This window comes from Aotus nancymaae, unplaced genomic scaffold, assembly GCF_030222135.1.
Source record: "Aotus nancymaae isolate 86718 unplaced genomic scaffold, 86718_ANA_hifiasm-v0.15.2.pri h1tg000059l, whole genome shotgun sequence".
NCBI lineage: Eukaryota > Metazoa > Chordata > Mammalia > Primates > Aotidae > Aotus > Aotus nancymaae.
In genome coordinates, this window is record NW_026988473.1 from 18,397,046 (window position 1) to 18,419,514 (window position 22,469).

Sequence of the window (22,469 nt, forward strand, 5' to 3'; positions counted from 1 at the left end):
GAGCGGGAGAGAGAGGAACACACCTGAACGCAAATAGGAAACAGCTCAGAATGAAGAACTTCCTGGAAATAAGCACTACATGGAGGCAGATGAGTAGAGGAGTTAAGAACACTAAGTTGGTGTGAGGCATATCTGAGCTTGGTTTGAAGCTGAACTCTAGCAGCACACTGTGGGATTATGAGCTGGTTACTTTACCTTTGAGCCTTGGTTTTCTCACCTGTAAAATAGAGATAATGTTGCCAACCTATTCTGTCATCGTGAAGACTCGACGAGATACTGGGTGTATAGTATGGTGGTTGGGAGTGCAGCCTCTAGAATCAGACTCCCTGGGCCCAGACCTCGACTCCATCACTTCCTAGCTGTGGTCTTGGGAAAGTTACTTAAATCTCGGCCTCCAGTTTCCCATTCTTAAAATCAGGATAACAATAGTACATACACTATTGGTTTGACATGAGGCTGAAATGAATTTTATTTCATGTAAAGTTCTTAGAAATAATTTTGGAACATACTAAGAGCTCGATACATCTTCAATGCTTCTGACTGCATACAGCCTCCTGTCTGGCTCAGTGAATTGAAGCTGTTATAATGATCAGAGAAGGTGTAGATCAATCAGTGTCATTAGGAAAAGCTCGGGTAAAAGAGGCTTAGAAGGGGGGCAGAAACCAGAGAGAAGAGGGCACATCTGATGGGGAATGGATTAAGCAAAAGGTTTGGAAATCAGAACAGCAAGCCTGGCCTGACCAGAAGATGTGCCAGGGAGGAGTTCAATGGCTGGGTCTTGTTTAAAATTAACTTAAGCAAATTTCTTTAAAATATGTAGTTTCGGCTGGGCGTGGTGGCTCATGCCTGTAATCCCAGCATTTTGGGAGGCCAAGGCAGGCAATCACGAGGTCAGGAGTTCAAGAGCAGCCTGGCCAACGTGGTGACACCCCCATCTCTACTAAAAATACAAAAATTAGCCAGGTGTGGTGGCACACGCCTGTAGTCCCAGCTACTCAGGAGGCTGAGACAGGAGAATTGCTTGAACCTGGGAGGTGGAGGTTGCAGTGAGCCAAGATCACACCACTGCACTCCACCCTGGGCAACAGAGCAAGGCTCTGTCTTGAGAAAAGAAAAAAAATGCAGTCTACAACACGGTGCAGATAACAATAGCTACTCCTTCCTGGGTGTTTGCATCGTGCTAAATGCTTCATATTTTAAAAATCTCCTTCTCACAGCTATCCCCTGTGAAGAGTAGTAGTTCTTATCATTCTCAGATTATTTTCTTTCAGTGAGAAATTCAGTTCAGAGCTAAATACTTGTTCAAGATCTCCTTGCTAGCGAGAGGCGGGACTAAGGTTGGAACGCAGATTTGTGGAACCCATTCTGGGGCTCTCTGAGGCAGGAACAGTCCTACCACAAAGGAGTTGCTATAGGGCCAAAGTTCTCATGAGGTCAAAGTTCTGGGGGAATCTGCCTTGGGAACTCTCAGGCTCCTGTTGTATGTGGAACGGAAAGGCCACTAACAGCCGCCCCTTACATTGGAGAATTGGGCTCCAAGTTTCATTCCCAGCGAGCTGATGCCAGTGTCAAAGTCTAGTGAGAGTTAGAGCTTTGACCTATCTAGTGAATAAGCCCCATAGAGTTCCAGGATGGCAGCCACAGGGCAGGGCTGCTGCCTCCCTTTGCATCATCACGGGGCCCTCACATCACCAGCCCTGCGGGAGGTACGCATTCATGATCTGTCAGCTGCCACATGATCAGTGCAGCTTCTCACCACATCTGATTTGAAGCAGCATCTGAAATGAGGCTGGGAACAATGCTGTGGAGGTCATTCCAAATCATTTCAAAGAAAGGTCACGCTCTTTCCTCTTCCTTTCAGATAAGCAGATTTGTAGCTGTCCCTACCCCGTACTCCTTCTGTATAAAACTGACTTGAAGGCCGGGCGCGGTGGCTCACACCTGTAATCCCAGCACTTTGGGAGGCCGAAGCGGGTGGATCATGAGGTCAAGAGATCAAGACCATCCTGGTCAACATGGTGAAACCCTGTCTCTACTAAAAATACAAAAAATTAGCTGGGCATGGTGGCGTGTGCTTGTAGTCCCAGCTACTCAGGAGGCTGAGGCAGGAGAATTGCCTGAACCCAGGAGGCGGAGGTTGCGGTGAGCCGAGTTCGCGCCATTGCACTCCAGCCTGGGTAACAAGAGCGAAACTCCGTCAATAATAATAATAATAAAAAAACCGACTTGAACCTGCCTCCATTCAGTGTTGGCTGACCATTCCAGCTTTTAAAACGTCCAGAGTAGAAAAATACTTGCTGAATTATTAACACAAAAGAAAGAAACGAAAACCTATGTGCACACAAAAACCTATATGCAATTTTTGTTTTGGTTTGGTTTTTTGAGAGTCTTGCTCTGTTGCCCAGACTGGAGTGCAGTGGTATGATCTCAGCTCACTGCAACCTCTGCCTCCTGGGCTCAAGCGATTCTCATGCCTCAGACTCCTGAGTACCTGGGATTACAGGTGCCCACCACTACGCCCAGCTAATTTTTTTGTATTTTTAGTAGAGATAGGGTTTCACTATGTTGGTCGGGCTAGTTTTGAACTCCTGACCTCAAGTGATCCGCCCACTTCAGCCTCCCAAAGTGCTGGGATTACAGGCATGAGCTCCCGTGCCCAGCCAAACCTATATGCAAATATTTAGGGCAGCTTTATACACGATCTCCAGAAGCTAGAAGCATCCCAACGTCCTCCAACAGGCCGACAAACAATGGAACACTACTCAGCAACAAAAAGTATCCAATCACTGATCCACACAACGTGGGCAAACCCCAACTGCATTCATTATGTTGAGGGAAAGAAGCTGGACTCAAAAGGCCATACAGTAATTCCACTGATATGACATTACAGAAAAGGAAAATCGATAGGGAGGGAGAGCAGACACATGGTGCCCACAGTTAAGGGTTGGGGAGGTTTGACTACAAAGGGACAGCATGAGGGAGTCTTTTTGGGGTGACGAAAGCTTTGTTTCTTGATGGTTGTGGTGGTGGTAGAACTGTACACCAGAGTGAATTTCATTGTATGTTAATTTTAAACAGTCAAGCAACTGTTGAAGGTTTCAGGAAACAATTGTGGTGAGGTGAGGAAGCAGGGAACTACATCTAGATACAAGTTAATTTCTATGGACCCCACCAAGTGAATAAAGTCTCACTGTATTCAGTAACAAATGAGCTTGCTGTTCTCAAAATACAGCTGATAAAACTGGAGTGTGTTGGACTTTAGCTGCATAAAGAACAGAGAGGTCACAGGTATGTCTGATGTAAGAAATTACAGGCCTGCTTCTAAGAAATTAGTCTGTGCTAGAAACAAACCCTTCAAGTTCAATGAGCCAATATCTGAGATGATCGGCGTCTTATAACATCCTAGTAAAGTCCATAGAAATGCTGTCTTCAGTGGACTCCTGTCCCAAGGTGAATGCCTGACTTATACAATGCACCCCAAGGCTGTCTGTGAAACTTACTTGGGTGAACTTTAAGATCAGTGCTTACCTGAGGGGGCATGACTTTGTGGTTTAGATGATTCTTCCTTTGCCAGGAAGGTCAATTATACACCAAGCTCTGAACATGTGCTGACCACTTGTCTTTCCTGGTTAAATGCATCATTCTAGTAAGTTCATCAGCTATGAAACTTAGTGATGGATTTTTTTGTCCCCTCACCTTGCTGCTAAAAGAAAGATAAAGCCAGTGTAGGACTTGGGAAGCTCAGATCCAGAATTAAAGTTGGGCTTCACAGCTGCCCAAATTCGCCAGGTTCTAAAGAAAAATCACACGACAGACCTATTTTGCTCATAAACAACTTTTATTTTTCTTCTCAGTATGTGCCCTTGAAGATTCCAAAATGTTGGAGTTTCTGATTCTCCTGGGACCAAAGGTAAAAGCATTGTATGGAAACACTCAACCTTGGCTCATCACTCTCCTGAGGAGCTAAGTCTGGAGGCCTCAGAGAGAGGGAGTTGACACTCACACCTCATTCCAAGATGGGTAACACAGTGAACAAAGAATTAGTAAAACATAGACTCAGTCTGTAGAGGGCTTCAAATATACATATTCTATATATATAAACCTGTTATATAGGATTGCAACTTGGTTTCCTTGTGATTTGTAATGAAAGTACAAATGATAAAGATGTTGCACACTGCTGATTTCCCCTTCTCAGCCCCCCTCCCTCCCCAACATAAATAACATTACAAGGGTCAGGTGATCCTAAGAATTTCTGTTGTTGTAAATGTTTTGTTTTTAAAATCATATTCCCCTTCTTCCCCTGCAAACTACCTCTGAGAGTTTATAACATAGCAGCATGGAACAGACAAGACTGGGACAGCATGGAGATCTAACGGAGAGAGCGCAGAACGTTGCTTCTCACTGACTGGCACCAGATGGGCTTTTGCATTTCCATCGACAACAGAGGCTACGACAGGAAGCAGAGAATGTGCAATGCGGCTTCCTCCTCCTCCAAGGAGGGGGCTAGCTGGACCACTGAGAAGAGCCCTAAAGGCATTGAGGTTTTGGAGACAAAGCACAGCTCCAGAAATGTCTTGGCTCAGTATTTACACAGTATCTTGAAGCTGCACTTTCCTTTTAAGAAATGTGTGTTTCTGAAGGTGCCTCTTCTGAGGTGGGTTGGGGGAAAGAAGAAACTTAAAAACAAAAAGAAACCAATTCCCACATATGTAAAAGTCCTGTTATTAGTCTTACTGTTATTTTCACACACATCATTAACAGTAGATACTGACAATGATTGGTTTCTTATTCTTTTTTGTTTTTGAGAGAGTGAGTGAAGAGAAAGAGAGAAAGGAGAAGTGCACTAAGGAGAGCGCCGTCCCTTCTTCAGCATTAAGTGACACTGGATGGTCTGGATTCGGTTCTTGGCCGGGACAAACTCGGGCTGAAGCTTCAGCGTGGATTCATACCACACCAGCGCTTTCTCAAATTCTTCCTGCGAGGGACAAGGAGACAAATGTGAGGGGATGGCACCACCAGACTAAATATATACCGTGACCTCTTTTTTCTCAAGGAGCACCTCTGTGCTACGGACAAGCCTGCAGCATTGGCTCAATGGATCTAAGTCCCTGGAAAACTCTGAGGTTCCCCTGGGAGAAAACAGCTGCCTTCAGCCCCAAAGGGTAACGTAACATCACAAATAACATCACAAAGAAAACTACAGCGGAGTGCAAGAACACAAGGAAAAGGGGTGGAGCAGCTTTACAAACCCCACAACAGTGATAACTGTGGTAATAAAAAGACCTAACATTACTGAGTGCCTGAAATGTGCCAGGCACTGTGCTAGGTGCTTTATGAAATCCTTCCATTTCATCCTCACAGAAACCTCTAGAACCATGCCTGACAAATGCCCATTAAACATCTGCCTAAAATTTCTAATGTAGCTGGAAAGACGGAAACTAAGTCAGGTATCTCAATTTGACTTGTACATTTTGAAGAGTTTTAAAATTCTCTTTAACATTTAAAAATGCCAACAAAGATTGGGAAATGATCCCTGCCATATTGAAGGTGTTAATCTTTTACTTAAGAGTTATACTGTCAAACAAAAGCCCAAATCAACTGGTTTAATGATTTTTTCTAGCCAAATGAGAGACGTAATTCCTTGTTCACAGTAGCAAATTTCACATTTACTGGGGGCAACCACAGATTCTTCAACTTAAGAAGCAGAGAGGGAAATCTGCGTATTCAGCAATATCTCCCTGGCAAAACACTTCTCACCTCTGAAGTCAAGGATGATACATGCAGCTGGTAGCCCAGGGCTGCTCACTCGATCAGCCATTACTGAGAGCATCTTGGGAATAGCAGCCCTATGTGTGACGCCACATTTTAGAAGAAAATGAATGGCATGATTCTCACGCTAAATTGGGTTATGACAGCTTTTAGGGGGTTCCCCTGGGATTTTTCAGTTCTGAAATCCGATCTTGTTTCTGATCAGAATGAGGGATCTGGGTGATGTCTTTGTCATTTTCTCTGTCCATGGTATTCCATGAAACCAGTGGAATTTCATCATTCGCTAACTACTTGGTGAGCACCCACCAGGGGCCAAAAACACTGTGAAGCACTGGGAACAGGGAGGTGAAGAGGAGTCTTGTCCCCAGTAAGCCCGTGGGCTAGGGGGAAAGATAAACATTTAAACAAAAAATTAGAAAACAAGATGAAAATCCCACAAGAAAAATATGCACAGGGTGTCACGAGTGTGATGACAGGTACCTGGCCGAACCTGGACTCCAGAGAGCATGTGTGTGTCTACGTGGAGTGTGAGAAGAGGTTTCCTGGAACACGTGGTGTCTCTAGGAAATTCTAGGTAAATCTGACTCTACTGTTAGTGTTAAACTCACGTTGAGGAACTATGTAGTTGCAAATACTTAGAAGAATTTCATGTATTATTTTTTAAAAAACCTCTCAAACCCTTGTCCATAAAATATAACATTGGTGGAACTAGGAATTTTAGACAGAAAGCTTATAGGAAACTGGCAGGCAATGACATATTCAAAGAGGTTTTGAAATCAAAGATGCGCAAGTGTTTGGCAGAGCTGGTGCATTCCGCTCACACCCATTTCTCACCATTGCCACGTAGACATTGCCCAGAGTGAAGTGGTTCACAGCAAAGTGTGGTGCGATCTCCACTGCCATGGTGGCCACTATGACGGCATCGTTCCAGAGCTTGGCATTGTGCAAGATGTTGGCCAGGCTAATCAGGGGCACATCCTGGGAGGAGGAGGAGAAATGGTGAGAAGGGAAAACTGGGTTTTGAGCTTTCATTCTTGTTTCTGGCGATCGTAAAGAATACAGTGGGTGTTTCCTGGTGAATGATTAGCATGGTGCAACTCAAAGTGCTTTTCTGCTGTTTGCTACTGGTCTGTGAGAGATAAGGTGCTTGTACCAGAATATAAATCAATTACTTCTTTCATTGGCAAAGTCTTGCTTTGAAAAACAAACACAACAAAATGCCAGCTGAAGCAAACAATCCGCTGAGTAATATAGTTGGTTTCTTCTGGTGAAACTCCTTGTCTCACTGCAGACTGCTAAGAAAAAGTCCATGTACTGTCCACAGACCACGCTTGGAATCATGCTGTCAGAAAGCCAAAATAATGTCTGTAATAATTTCCATCGTATTATGTAGAGTAGGGGTGGGCAAACCTAGTCTGCTGCCTATTTTTAAAAAAGTTTATTGGGACACAATCATTTCCGGTCCTCTACGTATTTCTGTGGCTATTTTCATACTACAATGCTAGAATTCAGTAGTTGCACCAGAGGCTGTCTGGCCTCCAGGGCCTAAGTGTTTTACTCTCTTGCCCTTTTCAGGACGTTTGCTGACTCCTAGAGGTAGACCCTCAGCCCTTCCCTATTGCCTATCAGTATAGAGCACAAAATGATGGATGGAACAAGTAGCAATACTGTTATTATCACAAATATTCCCTTTAAATGTCTTACCTGAGCAACTGCTACCTGTATCACACCATACTGGGTTCTACAGCAGACACAGAAGAAACTGAAAAAAAGGATCCATCTTTGTCCTTATGGGACAGCCATGGAATGCATGACCCTGGATGAGCTCACTGAAGTGCAATAAGGTGCCCAAATTCACAAAGCTAGTAAGAGGCAGAGCTGTGTTTAAAACTCAGCAATGCTGGACAGTAAATCCTGTGTTCCTTCCATCATTCCATATACCGCCTTGATGAACAAAGACGACACCAGCTATGTCTTTAAAAAGTATAAGATCTAGGCCGGACGTGGTGGCTCACACATGTAATCCCAGCACTTTGGGAGGCTGAGGCAGGCAGATCACGAGGTCTAGAGAGCGAGACCATCCTCGCCAACATGGTGAAACCCCGTCTCTACTAAAAATACAAAAATTAGCTAAGTGTGTTGGCATGTGCCTGCAATCCAAGCTACTCGGGAGGCTGAGGCAGAAGAACTGCTTGAACCTGGAGGCAGAGTTGCAGTGAGCCGAGATTGCACCACTGCACTCCAGTCTGGCAACAGAGTGAGACTCCATCTCAAAAATAAATAAAATAAAATAAAATAAAAATAAAAAGTACAAGATCTGGATTAATGCAGAACTCAGAACACATCAATACAAATGTGCTAATAAAACACCGTACTTTCTCAGCCATCATTAACAATAACTGGTCTTCTGAAAAAGTTTGATGTTACACAGGGTTAACTGGTTTTGTTTTGTTTTTGTGTAAAAAGTGGAAGTCAGACAAGGACCAGGAACTGGCTGATGTATATGAAAAAAATGGACATTTGCTTCTATCTCGGTGCGTGGAAGCAAGCTCATGCCAAGAGGATAAGCAAAACAAGCCTAAGAGGTCTCCAGGCCCCTAAGGACAAGCTCAACCCAGACTGACTTCTAGGTCTCAGCCCACTTAGGCCAGTGCATTTGCTGTATGTTGGGTGGCTCTGAACACAGCGGAAAGGGGACTAAATGCAGTTATGTCTTACAGTGACCTAGAGGGCCTTCCCCATGTTCCAACCTGCTGAGGCTGGGGAGGCATGCAGCAGGGATAGTTCACAGGCTTGCTGGGGCACAAGCCCGGTCAGTCTCCGGCCCCATCCTCTCCTTGCACCACGTCCTCACTGGCTGAGCATGAGGAAGGCTGGTTGAAAGGGCAGAATAAACCACGGGGAATGGAAAGAACCAAGGGACAGAAGTTCCCACCTTCTGAGTCCCACTCACCTTCATCTGGTGTGGCGCATAGTGCAGAGCCTGGCGGAGGCAGTCGATTGCCTTCTTTCCCTGGCCTCTCACCCTCCAGTAGAGGGCTGCCATGCTGGAGAGGACCCAGGATGTCTGGTTCTGCAAAGGAATGTTAGCTAAGGCTGGTGTCTTTTCAAGAACATACTCACTTATTACCAAGATTAAGTTCAGTAACACGAGTCATGGCCATTCAACTGAGTATTTACAAAGTGCTGGCTCTTTCCTCAGCACTTGCTGTTCCTCCTGTCATTCATTAATCCTCAGAACAATCCTATGAGCTGGATACTACTATGATAGCCCTTCTATAAATGAGAAAACTATTTACAGATTTCAGAGAGGTTAAGAGTCTTGCCCAAGTTCACTCAACTACTGAATAGCAGAACTATATCTCATGTCTATGTTCTATTTTTTTAAAAAACTTTTTGAATAGGTAACACATTCACATGTTTCAAAAATCAGGAAATATACAAAGTTATACAGGGAAGTGTCCCTCCCATCCTTGTCTCCACTGTAGATAAGTAAACACTATTTTGTTTCTTAGGTTTCCTTCTAGAATTTCTTTCTTTCTTTTTTTTTTGAGATGGAGTCTCACTCTGTCACCCAGGCTGATGTGCAGTGGCACAATCTCAGCTCACTGCAACCTCCACCTCTTGGGTTCAAGTGATTCTCCTGCCTCAGCCTCCCCAGTAGCTGGGATTACAGGCATGAGTCACTGTACCCGTCTAATTTTTGTATTTTTAGTAGAGACAGAGTTTCACCATGTTGGCCAGGCTGGTTTTGAACTCATGACCTCAGGTGATCCACCCGCTTTGGCCTCCCAAAGTGCTGAAATTACAGGTATGAGCTACCACACCCAGGTGGATTATAACAATTTAATCTCCTGCCAGAAATACATGAGTATCACCATTTCTTTATAGCCCCGTCACAGTCTGTTACTAAAATCTTAGGCCTCTGCCAATCTGATGGGCGAGAAACGTGGTTTTAACCTGCATTTCCCTTCTTATGAGTGGAGCTGCCCATCCTTTCATATTCGTTAGCCTTTTGTATGTCTTTTCTGTAAAAATATTTCGTTAATTGTTCTAAGAGGTTTTTATCTCGTCTGTTGGTAAAAAGCTCTTTATATTTTAGGGAGATCATCCTTGCCTATGATATGAATTACAGATACATTTCCCAAGTTTAAAGTCTGCCTTTAGACTTATGGTACTTTGTGTGATACAGATTTTGATTGATACAGAGTTTGGCTTTTAAATGATCTTCAATGACTTCTGGATTTTCAGTTTTAGTTAGAAAGCCCTATCTCATTCCAAGGTTATCAAAAAATTTTACTGGGCCAAGCATGGTGGCTCATGCCTGTAAACTCAGTGCATTGGGAAGCCAAGGCAGGAGGAGATCAGCCTGGGCAACACAGCGAGATCCTGTCTCTACAAAAAATAAAATATTTAGCTGAGTGGGATGTTGTATACCTGCAGTCTCCACTACTTAGGAGGCTGAGGCAAGTGGATCACTTGAGCCTAGGAGTCTGAGGTTGCAGTGAGCTATGATCATCCCACTCAGTGCACTTTAGCCTGGTAGAGAGAGAGTGAGACCTTGTCTCTTAAAAAGAAAAAGAAATAAATATTTTACCATTTCCCCTACAGAATTTTTATAATTTCATTTCTTTATGTTTAAATATTTATTCCATTTGAAATTTAACCTGCTGTAAAGTAAAAGATATGGCTCCAACTTAATTTTTCTCCAGTTAGCTACTAATTCGTCCCAAAATCTAATTAATAATTCACCTGTTTCCCCAGTGAGATACTACTTTTACTATATATAAAACTACAGTATTTAATTTAGGCTGAATTTCGAACTTAGGTCTAATTTTAGATTTTTAAAATCTGTGTCATTTGCCACTTTTGGTTGACGATCTAACTCCCAGCTGTTACAGAAGAGGCACTCAGAAAACTTAACTGCTTATCTGATTTCTTTTTCAATATAACCTTTGTCAGTTTTATAATTCCACATTGTCAGGGCATAGTGTATTTACATTCCGGCCTATCACTCTATGCCTCACCTTTGTTCTAGTATTGGTTTTACAGTTGAATATAATCAGTAATCACTGACATTACTTTCGTGTGATTTTCCCAATCATCTCCTGGTTGGCTAAAGCTCATCTTCTAATAGTTTCCTCAGGAAGAGCTCATGGGAACAATATTCTCTGAGCTCACTGCTATGGGTTGAACTGTGTTCCACTAAAATTCATTTTTTTTTTTTTTTTTTTGAGGTAGAGTCTTGCTCTGTCGCCCAGGCTGGAGTGTGATCTCAGCTCACTGCAACCTTCACCTGCCGGGTTCAAATGATTCTCCTGCCTCGGCCTCCCAAGTAGCTGGGACTACAGGCGTGTACCACCATGCCCAGCTAATTTTGTATTTTTAGTAGAGACAGGGTTTCACCATGCTGGCCAGGCTGGTCTCGAATTCCTGACCTTGTGATCTGCCCGCCTCGGCCTCCCAAAGTGCTGGCAATACAGGCATAAGCCATCATGCCCGGCCAAAATTCATATTTTTAAGTCCCAATCCCCTGTACCTCAGAATATAACTGTATTTGGAAGTCTTTAAAGCAGTGATTAAGTTAAAATAAGGCTATGAGAGTGGGGCCCTAACTCTAAATGACTGAATTTACAGGAAGGACCTAGAAGAAGGAGAGACAAACCAGGGTCCCGTGTGCACAGAGAAACAACCATGTGAAGAGGCAGCAAGAGGGTGGCCAATTGCAAGCCAGAGAGAGGTCTCAGAGGAAAGCAACGCTGCCAGAACTTTGATCTTTGACTTCCAGCCTCCAGACCTGTGATCAAATAAATTTCTGCTGTTTAAGCCACCCTGCCTGTGGTACTTTGTTCTAGCGGCCCTAGCAAATGAATACACTCATATATGTTGAAAACTTCCTGTCTGCTGCTTTCAGAGCTAAAAGACAGCTTGGTTGGATTTAAAACCACAGCTTATTCTTTCCTCAAATAATGTGTCAGCATTTCTCTATTGCCTCTTGGTGTGGAATGCTGCTGCAGAGAAATCTGAAGCTAGCCTGACTTGTTCCTTCTTGTTAAGTGACTTGCTCTTTTTGACTGGCATTCCAAAAGGATTTTAAATAAAATGATCTTAGGCCTGGTGCAGTGGCTCATGCCTGTAATCTCAGCACTTTAGGAGGCTGAGGTGGGCGGATCACTTGAGGTCAGGAGTTCGAAACAAGCCTGGCCAATATGGCGAAACACCAACTCTACTAAAAATACAAAAAAATTAGCCAGGCATGGTGGCAGGCACCTGTAATCCCAGCTACTCAGGAAGCTGAGGCAGGAGAATCACTTGCACTTGGGAGGTGAAGGTTGTAGTGAGCCAAGATTGTGTCACTGTACTCCAGCCTGGGTGACAGAGCAAGAATCCAACTCAAAAAAAAAAAAAAAAAAAAAATTTCTTTAATGCTAATATTTGACACACAAAAGAACATAAATAATTAAATACACATATAATATATAATTTTTTCTTTTTTCTGAGGCAGATCTTGCTCTGTCCCACAGGCTGGAGTGCAGTGGTGTTATCACAGCTCACTGCAGCCTTGAACTCCTGGGCTCAAGTGATACTTCTGTCTCAGCCTCCCACCTTGGCTTCCTGAGTAGCTGGGACTACAGGTGTGCACCACCATGCTTGGCTAAGTTTTAGATTTTTTTGTAGAGATGGGATCTTGCCACGTCCAGGCTGTTCTTGAAATCCTGGGCTCAAGTGATCCTCCCGCCTCAGTCTCCCAAAGTGTTAGGATTACCGGCATAAGCCACCATGCCAAGTAAATATATAATTATATAACATAAATAGTAAATATATAGTTATATAAAACATATTCATGCTGTAAAACATACAATAATGAATATTCCAGAAATGACCACCTTACTGAAAAATGAACTTGTACTTAACTATGTGTTCTTACATCATTCCATCCTCACACACTCTTCTAAATGTTAACTTGATTATTCCATTTCTCCTTTTAAACAGAGTTCTATTACTGGCATACATGTATACTTGATTCAACAATATATATTAGTTTACTTCTTCCTGTACTTTATGAAAATCATACAGTAATCCCTCCTACCTGAGGGGGATACATTCCAAGACTCCCAGTGGAGGCCTGGAACCGTGGATAGGATCCAGTTTTATATATTTACTCTGTTTTTTCAATCCGGTAACTGAGAGGCAGGGAGCATCTACAGTGTGGATACACTGGGTAAAGAGGTGATTCGCATCCAGTGTGGACTGAGTAGGTGATTTCATCACGCTACTCAGAATGGTGGACAACTTAAAAACTTACTTATTTTTGGAATGTTTCCATTTAATAGTTTTGGACCAAGATCGACTGCAGGTAACTGAAACCATGGAAAAGAAAGCCGCAGATAAGGGAGGATTATGGTGTACTGTATGCAGATTTGTCGAACTTGGGATTTTTTATTCAACATTGTATTTCTAAGATGCATTCATGTTATGTTTATTCAGTTTCCTTGCTGCATAATTAAATGCTCATTAAGTTGAATATACTACATGGTATTTATCCATTTTCTGTAGATGGGCATTTAGACTGCTTCCTGTTTGACTGTCTCCTGCTATAGTCTACAGTAGATACCAAGGAGTAGAATTTCTGGGCCACAGGATATGCATATGTTAAAAAAAAAGAAAACCAAGAGATCGCCACATTGTTTCCCAAAGGCACTATGCCAACTTACAACCCCATTAACATTGTTTAAAAGGAACTTTTGATCCATATCCTTCCTAACCCCAGGTATTGTTGGTGAGGGGAAAATGGCATCTTCCTGTGGTAGTACTTAGCATTTTCTGATTACTAGTGAGATTGAGAATTGTTTCTTATATTTATTCATCACATATATCATTTCTTTTTGTGAAATGTCTGTTAATATCTTTTATGCATTTTTCTATTTTATTACTTTTCATCAATTTATATGTTTTGTATATTAATCTTTTGTGGATTAAATGTGTTACACCTGTTTTCCCTCTGGCTTGCCTCTCTTTAACTAAAAAAACTAAATTTTAATATACTTGAATTAATTTAACATTTTCTTTTATAGTTAGATCTTTTGTGTCTTCTTGAAGAAAACTTTCCTTACTCCACAGCCAGAAAGATCATCTCCTATATTTTACTCTAATTTTTAACATTGTTTTTGATACTTGAGCCCTTAATTCATGTGGAATTGAATTTTTGTGTAAGATATGAAGATTGAAATTAACTAAGCAATTGCCCCAGTACATTTCCTGAATAGTCCCTTCTCTTTGCACCAATTTTCAATATGACCTTTTTAACATATCACAGTTCTATATGTTAGAGCAGAGGTCCTCAGCTGTTTTTGGCACCAGGGATTGGTTTCATGGAAGACAGATTTTCTGTGGACGGTGTAGGGGGTGGTTTTGGGATGATTCAAGTGCATTACATTTATCGTGCACTTTATTTCTACTATTATTACATTGTGAAATAATTAAACAACTCACCATAATGCAGAATCAGTGGGAGCCCTGAGCTTGTGTCATGCAACTAGATGGTCCCATCTGGAGGTGATGGGAGACAATGACAGATCATAAGGCATTAGAGTCTCATAAGGATTGTGCAACCTAGATCCCTTGCATGTGCAGTTCACAATAGGGTTCATGCTCCTGTGAGAATCTAAGGCAGAGGAGGAGGAGCTCAGGCAGTAATGCAAGCGATGGGGAGTTGCTGTAAATACAGATGAAGCTCACCTGCCACTTACTTCCTGCAGTGTAGCCCGGCTTCTAACAGGCCACAGACTGTCTATGCTCTGGGAATTGGGACTCCTGTGTTAGAGTCTGTTTCTGGGCTATTTAGTCTTCCTAGCCATTTTTGTTTATGCTTGAGCAAAAAGCATAATGTCTTGTTTTATTATAAAAGTAAGGCAATTCTGACTTTATTTTTATTTTCAAGACTGTCAGGTCTATTCTTCAAGCTTTACCTTTCCATATAAAGACCTGCTTTTCAACGTGCCATAAAAAACCCTGCTGGTGCTTTGATTATAATAGCATTGACTCTATAAATCAAATTGGGGAAAACTGACATGTTTATAACATGTATCTTCTTATCCATGAACATTATATATCTGTTTATTTAGGTTGTTTAAAATACTTTTTAATAAAGTTTTATCTCTTGCGCATACAGGTCTTGATAATTTTTATAAGATTTACTGAGAACTTTATATTTTTGAAACAATGTATATTTTTAAAAATTACACTTTCAAATTTTGTGCTATTGTACAGAAATGCAACTTTTTATTTATTGAGTTTATAGGAAGCTACTTTGAGAAAAATAGTATTTCCAAAAAACTGTCTGTAGATTCTTTGGGGTTTACTATACAGATAATCATACCATCTCTGAATAATATGTTGCCTTTTCTTCTTTATACTTATACCATTAATTTCTTTCTTTCTTTTTGAGACGGAGTCTCATTCTGTCGCCCAGGCTAGAGTACAGTGATGCAATCTTGGCTCACTGCAACCTCTGCCTCCTGGGTTCAAGCCATTTTTCTGCCTCAGCCTCCTGAATGGCTGGGATTACACGCTGTGCCACCATGCCTGGCTAATTCATATATTTTTAGCAGGGACAGGGTTTCACCATGTTGATCAGGCTGGTCTCGAACTCCTGACCTCAAGTGATCTGCCCACTTTGGCTCCCAAAGTGCTGGGATTACAGGTGTGAGCTACCGTGCCCGGCCTAATTTCTTTTTATTGATTTACTATACGTGCTAGGAGCTTCAGTACAAGGTTGAAAAGAAGTGGTGATGGTCTGCATTCTTTTTCCTGATTTCAAAAACTTTTTTCTTATTTTCTCATTAAGAATCATCTTTGAGGTAGACATTCTGTTGATTCTTTTCACCACATTAAGGAAGTTACTGTCTATTATTAATTTACATTAGTTTTACATCATAAAAGGGTATGGATTATGTCAAATGTAATCTAAAATGATTTCATAGTTTTTCTCCTTTAATTTGGTGATGAAAATTTTACATTTTCCTAGAGTTAGACCATTTTCAGTATTTCTGGGATAAACCCAACTTTGGTCAAGGTGTATCTTTTTTTAAAGAAATGTGCTGCTGGATTCAATCTGTTAATATTTTACTTATGGTTTGATACCTAAGTTCATGAGTGAGATTAGTGCTCTCTAACTTAAAAATTACATATGACAACATATATAACTGTATAATTTGTCTTTCTCACAATGTCTGGTTTTGTTTTAAAGGCTATACCTGTCTCAAGGAATTAACTGGTATGCCATACCCTTTTCTAATGTCTGGAAGTCTGTTTATATTAGGATGAGGTATTTCTCAATTCACACTTGCAAAATCAATAGACCTTGTATTCTTTGTGAGAAGATTTTTAAAAAATGTATGACTTCAATTTATTTCAGAATTATAAGACCCTTCAGATTTTCTTTTTGTTCTTGAATCAGTTTAAGTACATTACATTTTTCTAAGAATTCTACTTGTTTTCCAATTTATTGGCATAAAGTTGTAATTATACCCTTTTCTTATCTCTTAATTTGATATAATCGTAGTTTTGTTTCACCCCTTTTCCCTTACATTATTTGTACTTTCTTTTTATCCAATTTTGCCAGAAGTTTATTTTACTATTTGTTTCAAAGAAATAACTTTTAGATTGTTCATCTTCTCTATTGTATCTGTTTTCTATTTTACTGATTTCTATACCTAGTAACAGAACTTAGAAATACACAAATCAAAAACTTACAGGACTAAAATAAGATATAAACAAATTCATAATTATTAATATAGTTGAATATTTTAGCCTCTCAACAATTTATAGAAGACCAAGAAAATCAGTAAAGACAAAGAAAACATAAACAATACTATCATGATCTTAACCTAACTGATATTTCTAAAATGCTCTACCTACAGCAGAAGACAATATTTCTTTCTAGTGCACATGAAACACTTACCAAGGTAGACCATATTCTGGCCCATAAAACAAGCTTGAATAAGCGGGAAAGAATTCAAATCATACAAAGTATGTTCATTTACTACAATGGAATTAAACTAGCTACCAACTAAAGAAAGATATCTAGAAAACACCCAAATAGTTGGAAACCAAATATCATACTCCTAAATAACTCATGGGTCAAAAAAATCAGAAGGAAAATTAAAAAGTACTTTATGTGGAATGAAGATGAAAATATGACAGATCAAATTTGTCACAAATTTACAGGAAACTTTTAGCATTAAACATCTACATTAGAAAAGAAGAGAGGGATCAAGTCAATGATACAAGCTTATATTAAAAACTTAAGAAAAAAACTATTAAAAACCTAAAAAAAGAAAAGAAAATTAAATCCTAAGCAAGCAGAAGACAAATTACAAAGATAAAAGCAGACATAAATGAAAGAGAAAACAAAAAGATGTTGAAGAGGGAGAGAGATCCAAGATGGCTGATCGCTAGCAGCTCGGGCTCGTAATTCCCAGTGAAAGCGCAGAGAATGAGAGGACACCACACTTTCAGACGAATATTTGTTGCTCACGGACTAGGAGATTCCCAGCAGAGGAGCCCCACGGGTCGCCAGGGCGACTCTTGTGGCTGGCGTGGCAGTTTTGCTGGCGCCTTAGCGCGCCAGTTCTTGGTGCAGAGTCCGGAGATTCCCGGGCAGAAAAGCACCATCAATCTTAACACCGCTATTTTGGCCGGCGCAGTGGATTGCTCAGATTTCGGCGCTGGGAATCAACAAGTTGGACGTCAGCTCAGAGACCTAGTTAGAAAGACGGTAATTACAAAGACGACAGACGGATAAATATATAATGAAGGGAAGAAAGCAGCCTAAAAAGGCAGAGAATACTCAAAATCAGAAGGCCTCTCCCTCTACAGGGGATCGCAATTCCTCATCAGTAACGGAACAAGGCTTAATAGATTACACGTGTGTTCCAATAACAGAAGCAGGTTTCAAAACGTGGGTGATAAGAAACTTCTGTGAATTAAAAGAACTTGTTCTAACCCAATGCAAAGAAACTAAGAACCTTGAAAAAAGGTTTGACGAAATGTTAACGAGAATGGACAATTTAGAGAAGAATATAAGTGAATTGATGGAGCTGAAAAATACAACACGAGAACTTCGTGAAGCATGCACAAGTTTAAACAGTCGAATTGATCAAGCAGAAGAAAGGATATCAGAAGTCGAGGACCAGCTCAGTGAAATGAAATGAGAAGACAAGAATGGAGAAAAAAGGATGAAAAGGAATGAGCAAAGTCTCCAGGAAATATGGGACTATGTGAAAAGACCTAATTTACGTTTGATAGGTGTACCTGAATGTGACAAAGAGAATGAATCCAAGTTGGAAAATACTCTTCAGGATATCATTCAGGACAACTTTCCCAACCTGGCAAGGCAGGGTAATATTCAACTCCAGGTAATACAGAGAACACCACAAAGATATTCTTCAAGAAGACCAACCCCAAGGCACATAATTGCCAGATTTATTAGGGTTAAAATGAAGGAGAAAATACTAAGGGCAGCCAGAGAGAAAGGTTAGGTTACCCATGAAGGGAAACCTATCAGACTTAAAGCAGATCTCTCAGCAGAAACCCTACAAGCCAGAAAAGAGTGGGGACCAATATTTAACATCCTTAAAGAAGAGAACTTTCAACCCAGAATTTCCTATCCAGCCAAACTAAGCTTTATAATTGAAGGAAAAATTAAATCTTTTGCGAACAAACAAGTACTTAGAGACTTCACCACCACCAGGCCTGCTTTACAAGAGCTTCTGAAAGAAGCACTATACATATAAAGGAACAACCAATATCAGCCTTTCCAAAAATATATCAATAAGCAAAGAGCATTAACACAATAAAAAATTTACACTAACTAATGGGCAAAACAGCCAGCTAGCATCAAATGCCAGTATTAAACCTATATATATATTCTAATTGGATAAAAAGCCAAAACCCATCGGTATGCTGCATCCAGACCCATCTCACATGCAACGATACACAAAGACTCAAAACAAAGAGAAGGAGGAAGATTTATCAACCAATCAGAGAGCAAAAATAAACAAATAAACAAAAAGCAGGAGATGCAATTCTCGCCTCTGATAAAGTAGACTTTAAAGCAACAAAGAGCAAAAGAGGCAAAGAAGGACATTATATAATGGCAAAAGGATCAATGTAACAAGAAGAGCTAACGATTTTATAGATCAACGAGACAGAAAATTAACAAGGACATTCAGGACTTGAACTCAGACCTGGAACAAGTAAACTTAATAAACATTTACAGAACTCTCCACTTCAAATACACAAAACATACATTACCACCTCACACCTATTCCAAAAGTGACTACATAATTGGAAGTAAATCACTCCTCAGTAATCGCATAGCATTTCATAGGTTTAAATGAAATATTGGTTGGCTGCTTATTTGTTATTTTCTTCCCTTATTCCTTCCTGTTTACATCAAGTATAATTAATGGTATAAAAGAGGTTTTCAATACCCATTACTAAACTGCATTCTAGCCTGGGCAAAAAAGCAATACTCCCATTCTCTCTCTCTCTTTCTCTTCCTTTTTCTTCCTCTTCTTCATTTTTTTTCTTTCTTTCTTTAAAAAAAAAAAAAAAGATGTTGAAAAGTCAGTGGATCCCCAAATTGATTATTTATGATCAATAAAATTGGCCAGGCATGGTGGCTGAGGTGGGTGTATCGCTGGAGCTCAGGAGTTTGAGACTGGCCTGGGCAACATCGTGAAACCTCATCTCTATTAAAAGTACACAACAGGCTGGGCGCGGTGGCTCAAGCCTGTAATCCCAGCACTTTGGGAGGCCGAGGTGGGTGGATCACGAGGTCAAGAGATTGAGACCATCCTGGTCAACATGGTGAAACCCTGTCTCTACTAATACAAAAAATTAGCTGGGCATGGTGGCGCGTGCCTGTAATCCCAGCTACACAGGAGGCTGAGGCAGGAGAATTGCCTGAACCCAGGAGGCGGAGGTTGCGGTGAGCCGAGATCGTGCCATTGCACTACAGCCTGGGTAACAAGAGCGAAATTCCGTCTCAAAAAAAAAAAGTACACAACATTAGCCAGGTGTGGTGGTACCTGCCTGTAATCCCAACTACTCAGAAGGCTGAGGTACGAAAATCACTTGAACCCAGGAGGCAGAGGTTGCAGTGAGCTGAGAGTACATACCACTGGACTCCAGCCTGGGAGAGATTAAGACTCTGTCCCCATCCAAAAATAAATAAATAAATAAAATTCATAAACTTCTAGTGAGTCTGATCAGAAAAAAAAGAGAGAAGATACAAAATACCAATATCAGGATTAAGAGAGGGTCCATTACTACAGATCCTACAGATGGTAAAAGGATAAGAAAATAATATGAAGAACTTTATGCCAATAAATTAAACAACTGAGATGAAATGAACAAATCTCTTGAAAGACACAATTACCAAAGATCACCAAAGAAGAGATAATTTGAATACCCCTATATCTATTAAAGATACTAGAACTGTAATTAAAAACCTCCCACAAAGAGAACTCTGGTACCAGATGGCTTCACTGGCAAATTCTACCAGATATTTAAAGAAGAACACCAATTCTCTACAACTCTTTCAGAAAACTAAAGTGAAGAAAACACTTCTAACTCATTAAACAAGGTCATTATTATCCTGACAACAAAACTTCACAAAAACATTATAATAAAAAAACCACAGACCAATATTCCTCATGAACGTAAACACAGGTACAAACTGACTGGCTTAGCCATAATGGAGAAGGGTGTTTATGTCAACTGTAGATCTTTTTTTTTTTTCTTGCTTTACCTCTTTTGAGGCTCTTTTACTGAATATGTTTAAATTTAGAACTGGTACATCTTTCTGGTGATTTAAACATTTTATCATTATGCAGTCATTCTCTCTTAATAATTTTTATTTTGAAATACACAGTTTTCAGGTAATTAATATAACTATGCCTACCTCCTTTTGATTAGTTTGCATCTGGTACTTATTTTCCAACTTTTTAAACGTTTCTGTTACGTTTTAGGTGTGAGTCATAAAAATATGCAGTTCCTTTAAAAATTTTCCAATTTGACATTATTGTCACTGCTATATTATAGATTATTTTTTATTTGTCCAGATTGTTGAATGTCTTTTTTTTTTCATTTTCTTGTATTGAATTTTTTGGGTCATCCTCTTCTTACATCATTATTTTATTCTCACAGGTTTTAGATTTGTGCATTCTTTTAATGATACCCTTAAATTTTATTGTAAAAATTTAATGAAGTCTAAACAATGTATTAAGTCTCTTCTCCTGAACAATAAAATAACTTTTGAAAATCCAAACTCTGATCATCCCATTCTTAAATATACATTCTACTTTGTACAGTCTTTCAGTCATTTCTTTTAAAGTCCCACAAATTATTATTTTTTTCCACCATGTTTGGGTTTGTATCTTTCAGGTTCAAATCTGCTTTGTCACAAGTCTGCTGCAACTCTGCAAACCACATTTCTTGTTTGTTAACAGGCTTCTTGTTAGGTTCAGCAAACATGTGCACTAGGAGATTGGAAGGCAAGAGGGAGAAGGGACTTTCTGTTTGCATGCTGCTCCTGTCAGTGTTATTCCAGCAACAGCACTCCAGTCTCCAGGTTCTTTCAGTACTCCCAGACCCAGCCTCATTGCACCCTTCTGCTGCAGGGCTGTCCTTCTCTGCATAAGCAGGAGCTCCAGCTCCTCAGGGTTTCTTCTGTGAACTTCTAAATTCTGAAAACTCTAATCACTTGCTGCCACACCTTGAGGTGGAGCTGTTCCCTAGTTATCTCTAGTTTACTTCGTTGTTTCCTTTTTCTCTTTCAGCCCTCTACAACAATGTAATCAATTCTCTAAATTAAATTTGCTTTTCTGAAATATTTAGTGTTATTTCTGTTTCCCTGACAGTACCCTGACAGAAACAGATGCTTTAAGATACCTTTACCTTTGCTGTTTTGTAGTTCTACTATAATGTACATAGGTATGGATTTTTTATTTTTCTGGGTTGGAATACATGATACTTCCTAAGTGTGTTGATTCATTTGTCTCCTTATCTCTATTATATTCCAGGTAAATTTTCTACAAAGCTTGCAATTCACTATTTAATTATGTCTAATTCATGTAACCCATCAACTGAATATCTGACTTACACAATTTATTTCTGTTTAAGATGTGTTAATTTGCTTTCTAAACTTACCTACTTATTTCTGATGCTATTTGTTTTTTCACCTTCGTAATCATATCACTTAAATGTTTCATAACGAAAAATTTCAAGTGTATATAAAAATAAAGGAACTACTCTTTTTAAAGTTGCACTCCTGGCTGGGTGTGGTGGCTCACACCTGTAATCTTAGTAATTTGGGAAGCCAAGGTGGGAGAATTGCTTGAGGCCAGGAGTTTGAGACCAGTCTAGGCAATATAATGAGACTGCATCTTTACAAAAAAAAAATTAAAAATTAGCTTGGCATGGTCCATGCCTCTTGTCCTATTTGGAGGGGGTTTGGGGGTAGGGCAGGGAGATGAGGCAGGGAATCATTTGAGCCCACGAGTTTGAGGCTGCAGTGAGCTATGACTGTGTCACTGCACTCTAGCCTGGGTGACAGATGGAGACCCTCTTTAAATTAAATAAATAAAACATAATGAACCCTCATGTGCTCATCATTCAGCATCAACATTTAT

At 40.3% G+C, this 22,469-nt stretch overlaps 1 protein-coding gene across 1 annotated transcript in view; it reads right to left on the reverse strand.

Annotated features, from left to right (window-relative positions):
* Window positions 1-3,819: 3,819 nt before the first annotated feature.
* Window positions 3,820-22,469, reverse strand: part of TTC17 (tetratricopeptide repeat domain 17) — a 135,386-nt gene continuing 116,736 nt past the window's right edge. Inside the window, exons 23-25 of the mRNA XM_012452388.2 lie at window positions 8,723-8,842; window positions 6,604-6,747; window positions 3,820-4,975 (exon numbers count right to left, since the gene is read on the reverse strand). Of these exons, the coding sequence (XP_012307811.1) occupies window positions 4,844-4,975; window positions 6,604-6,747; window positions 8,723-8,842 (396 nt within the window). The 3' untranslated portion in view covers window positions 3,820-4,843. The remainder of the gene's footprint in view (window positions 4,976-6,603; window positions 6,748-8,722; window positions 8,843-22,469) is intronic.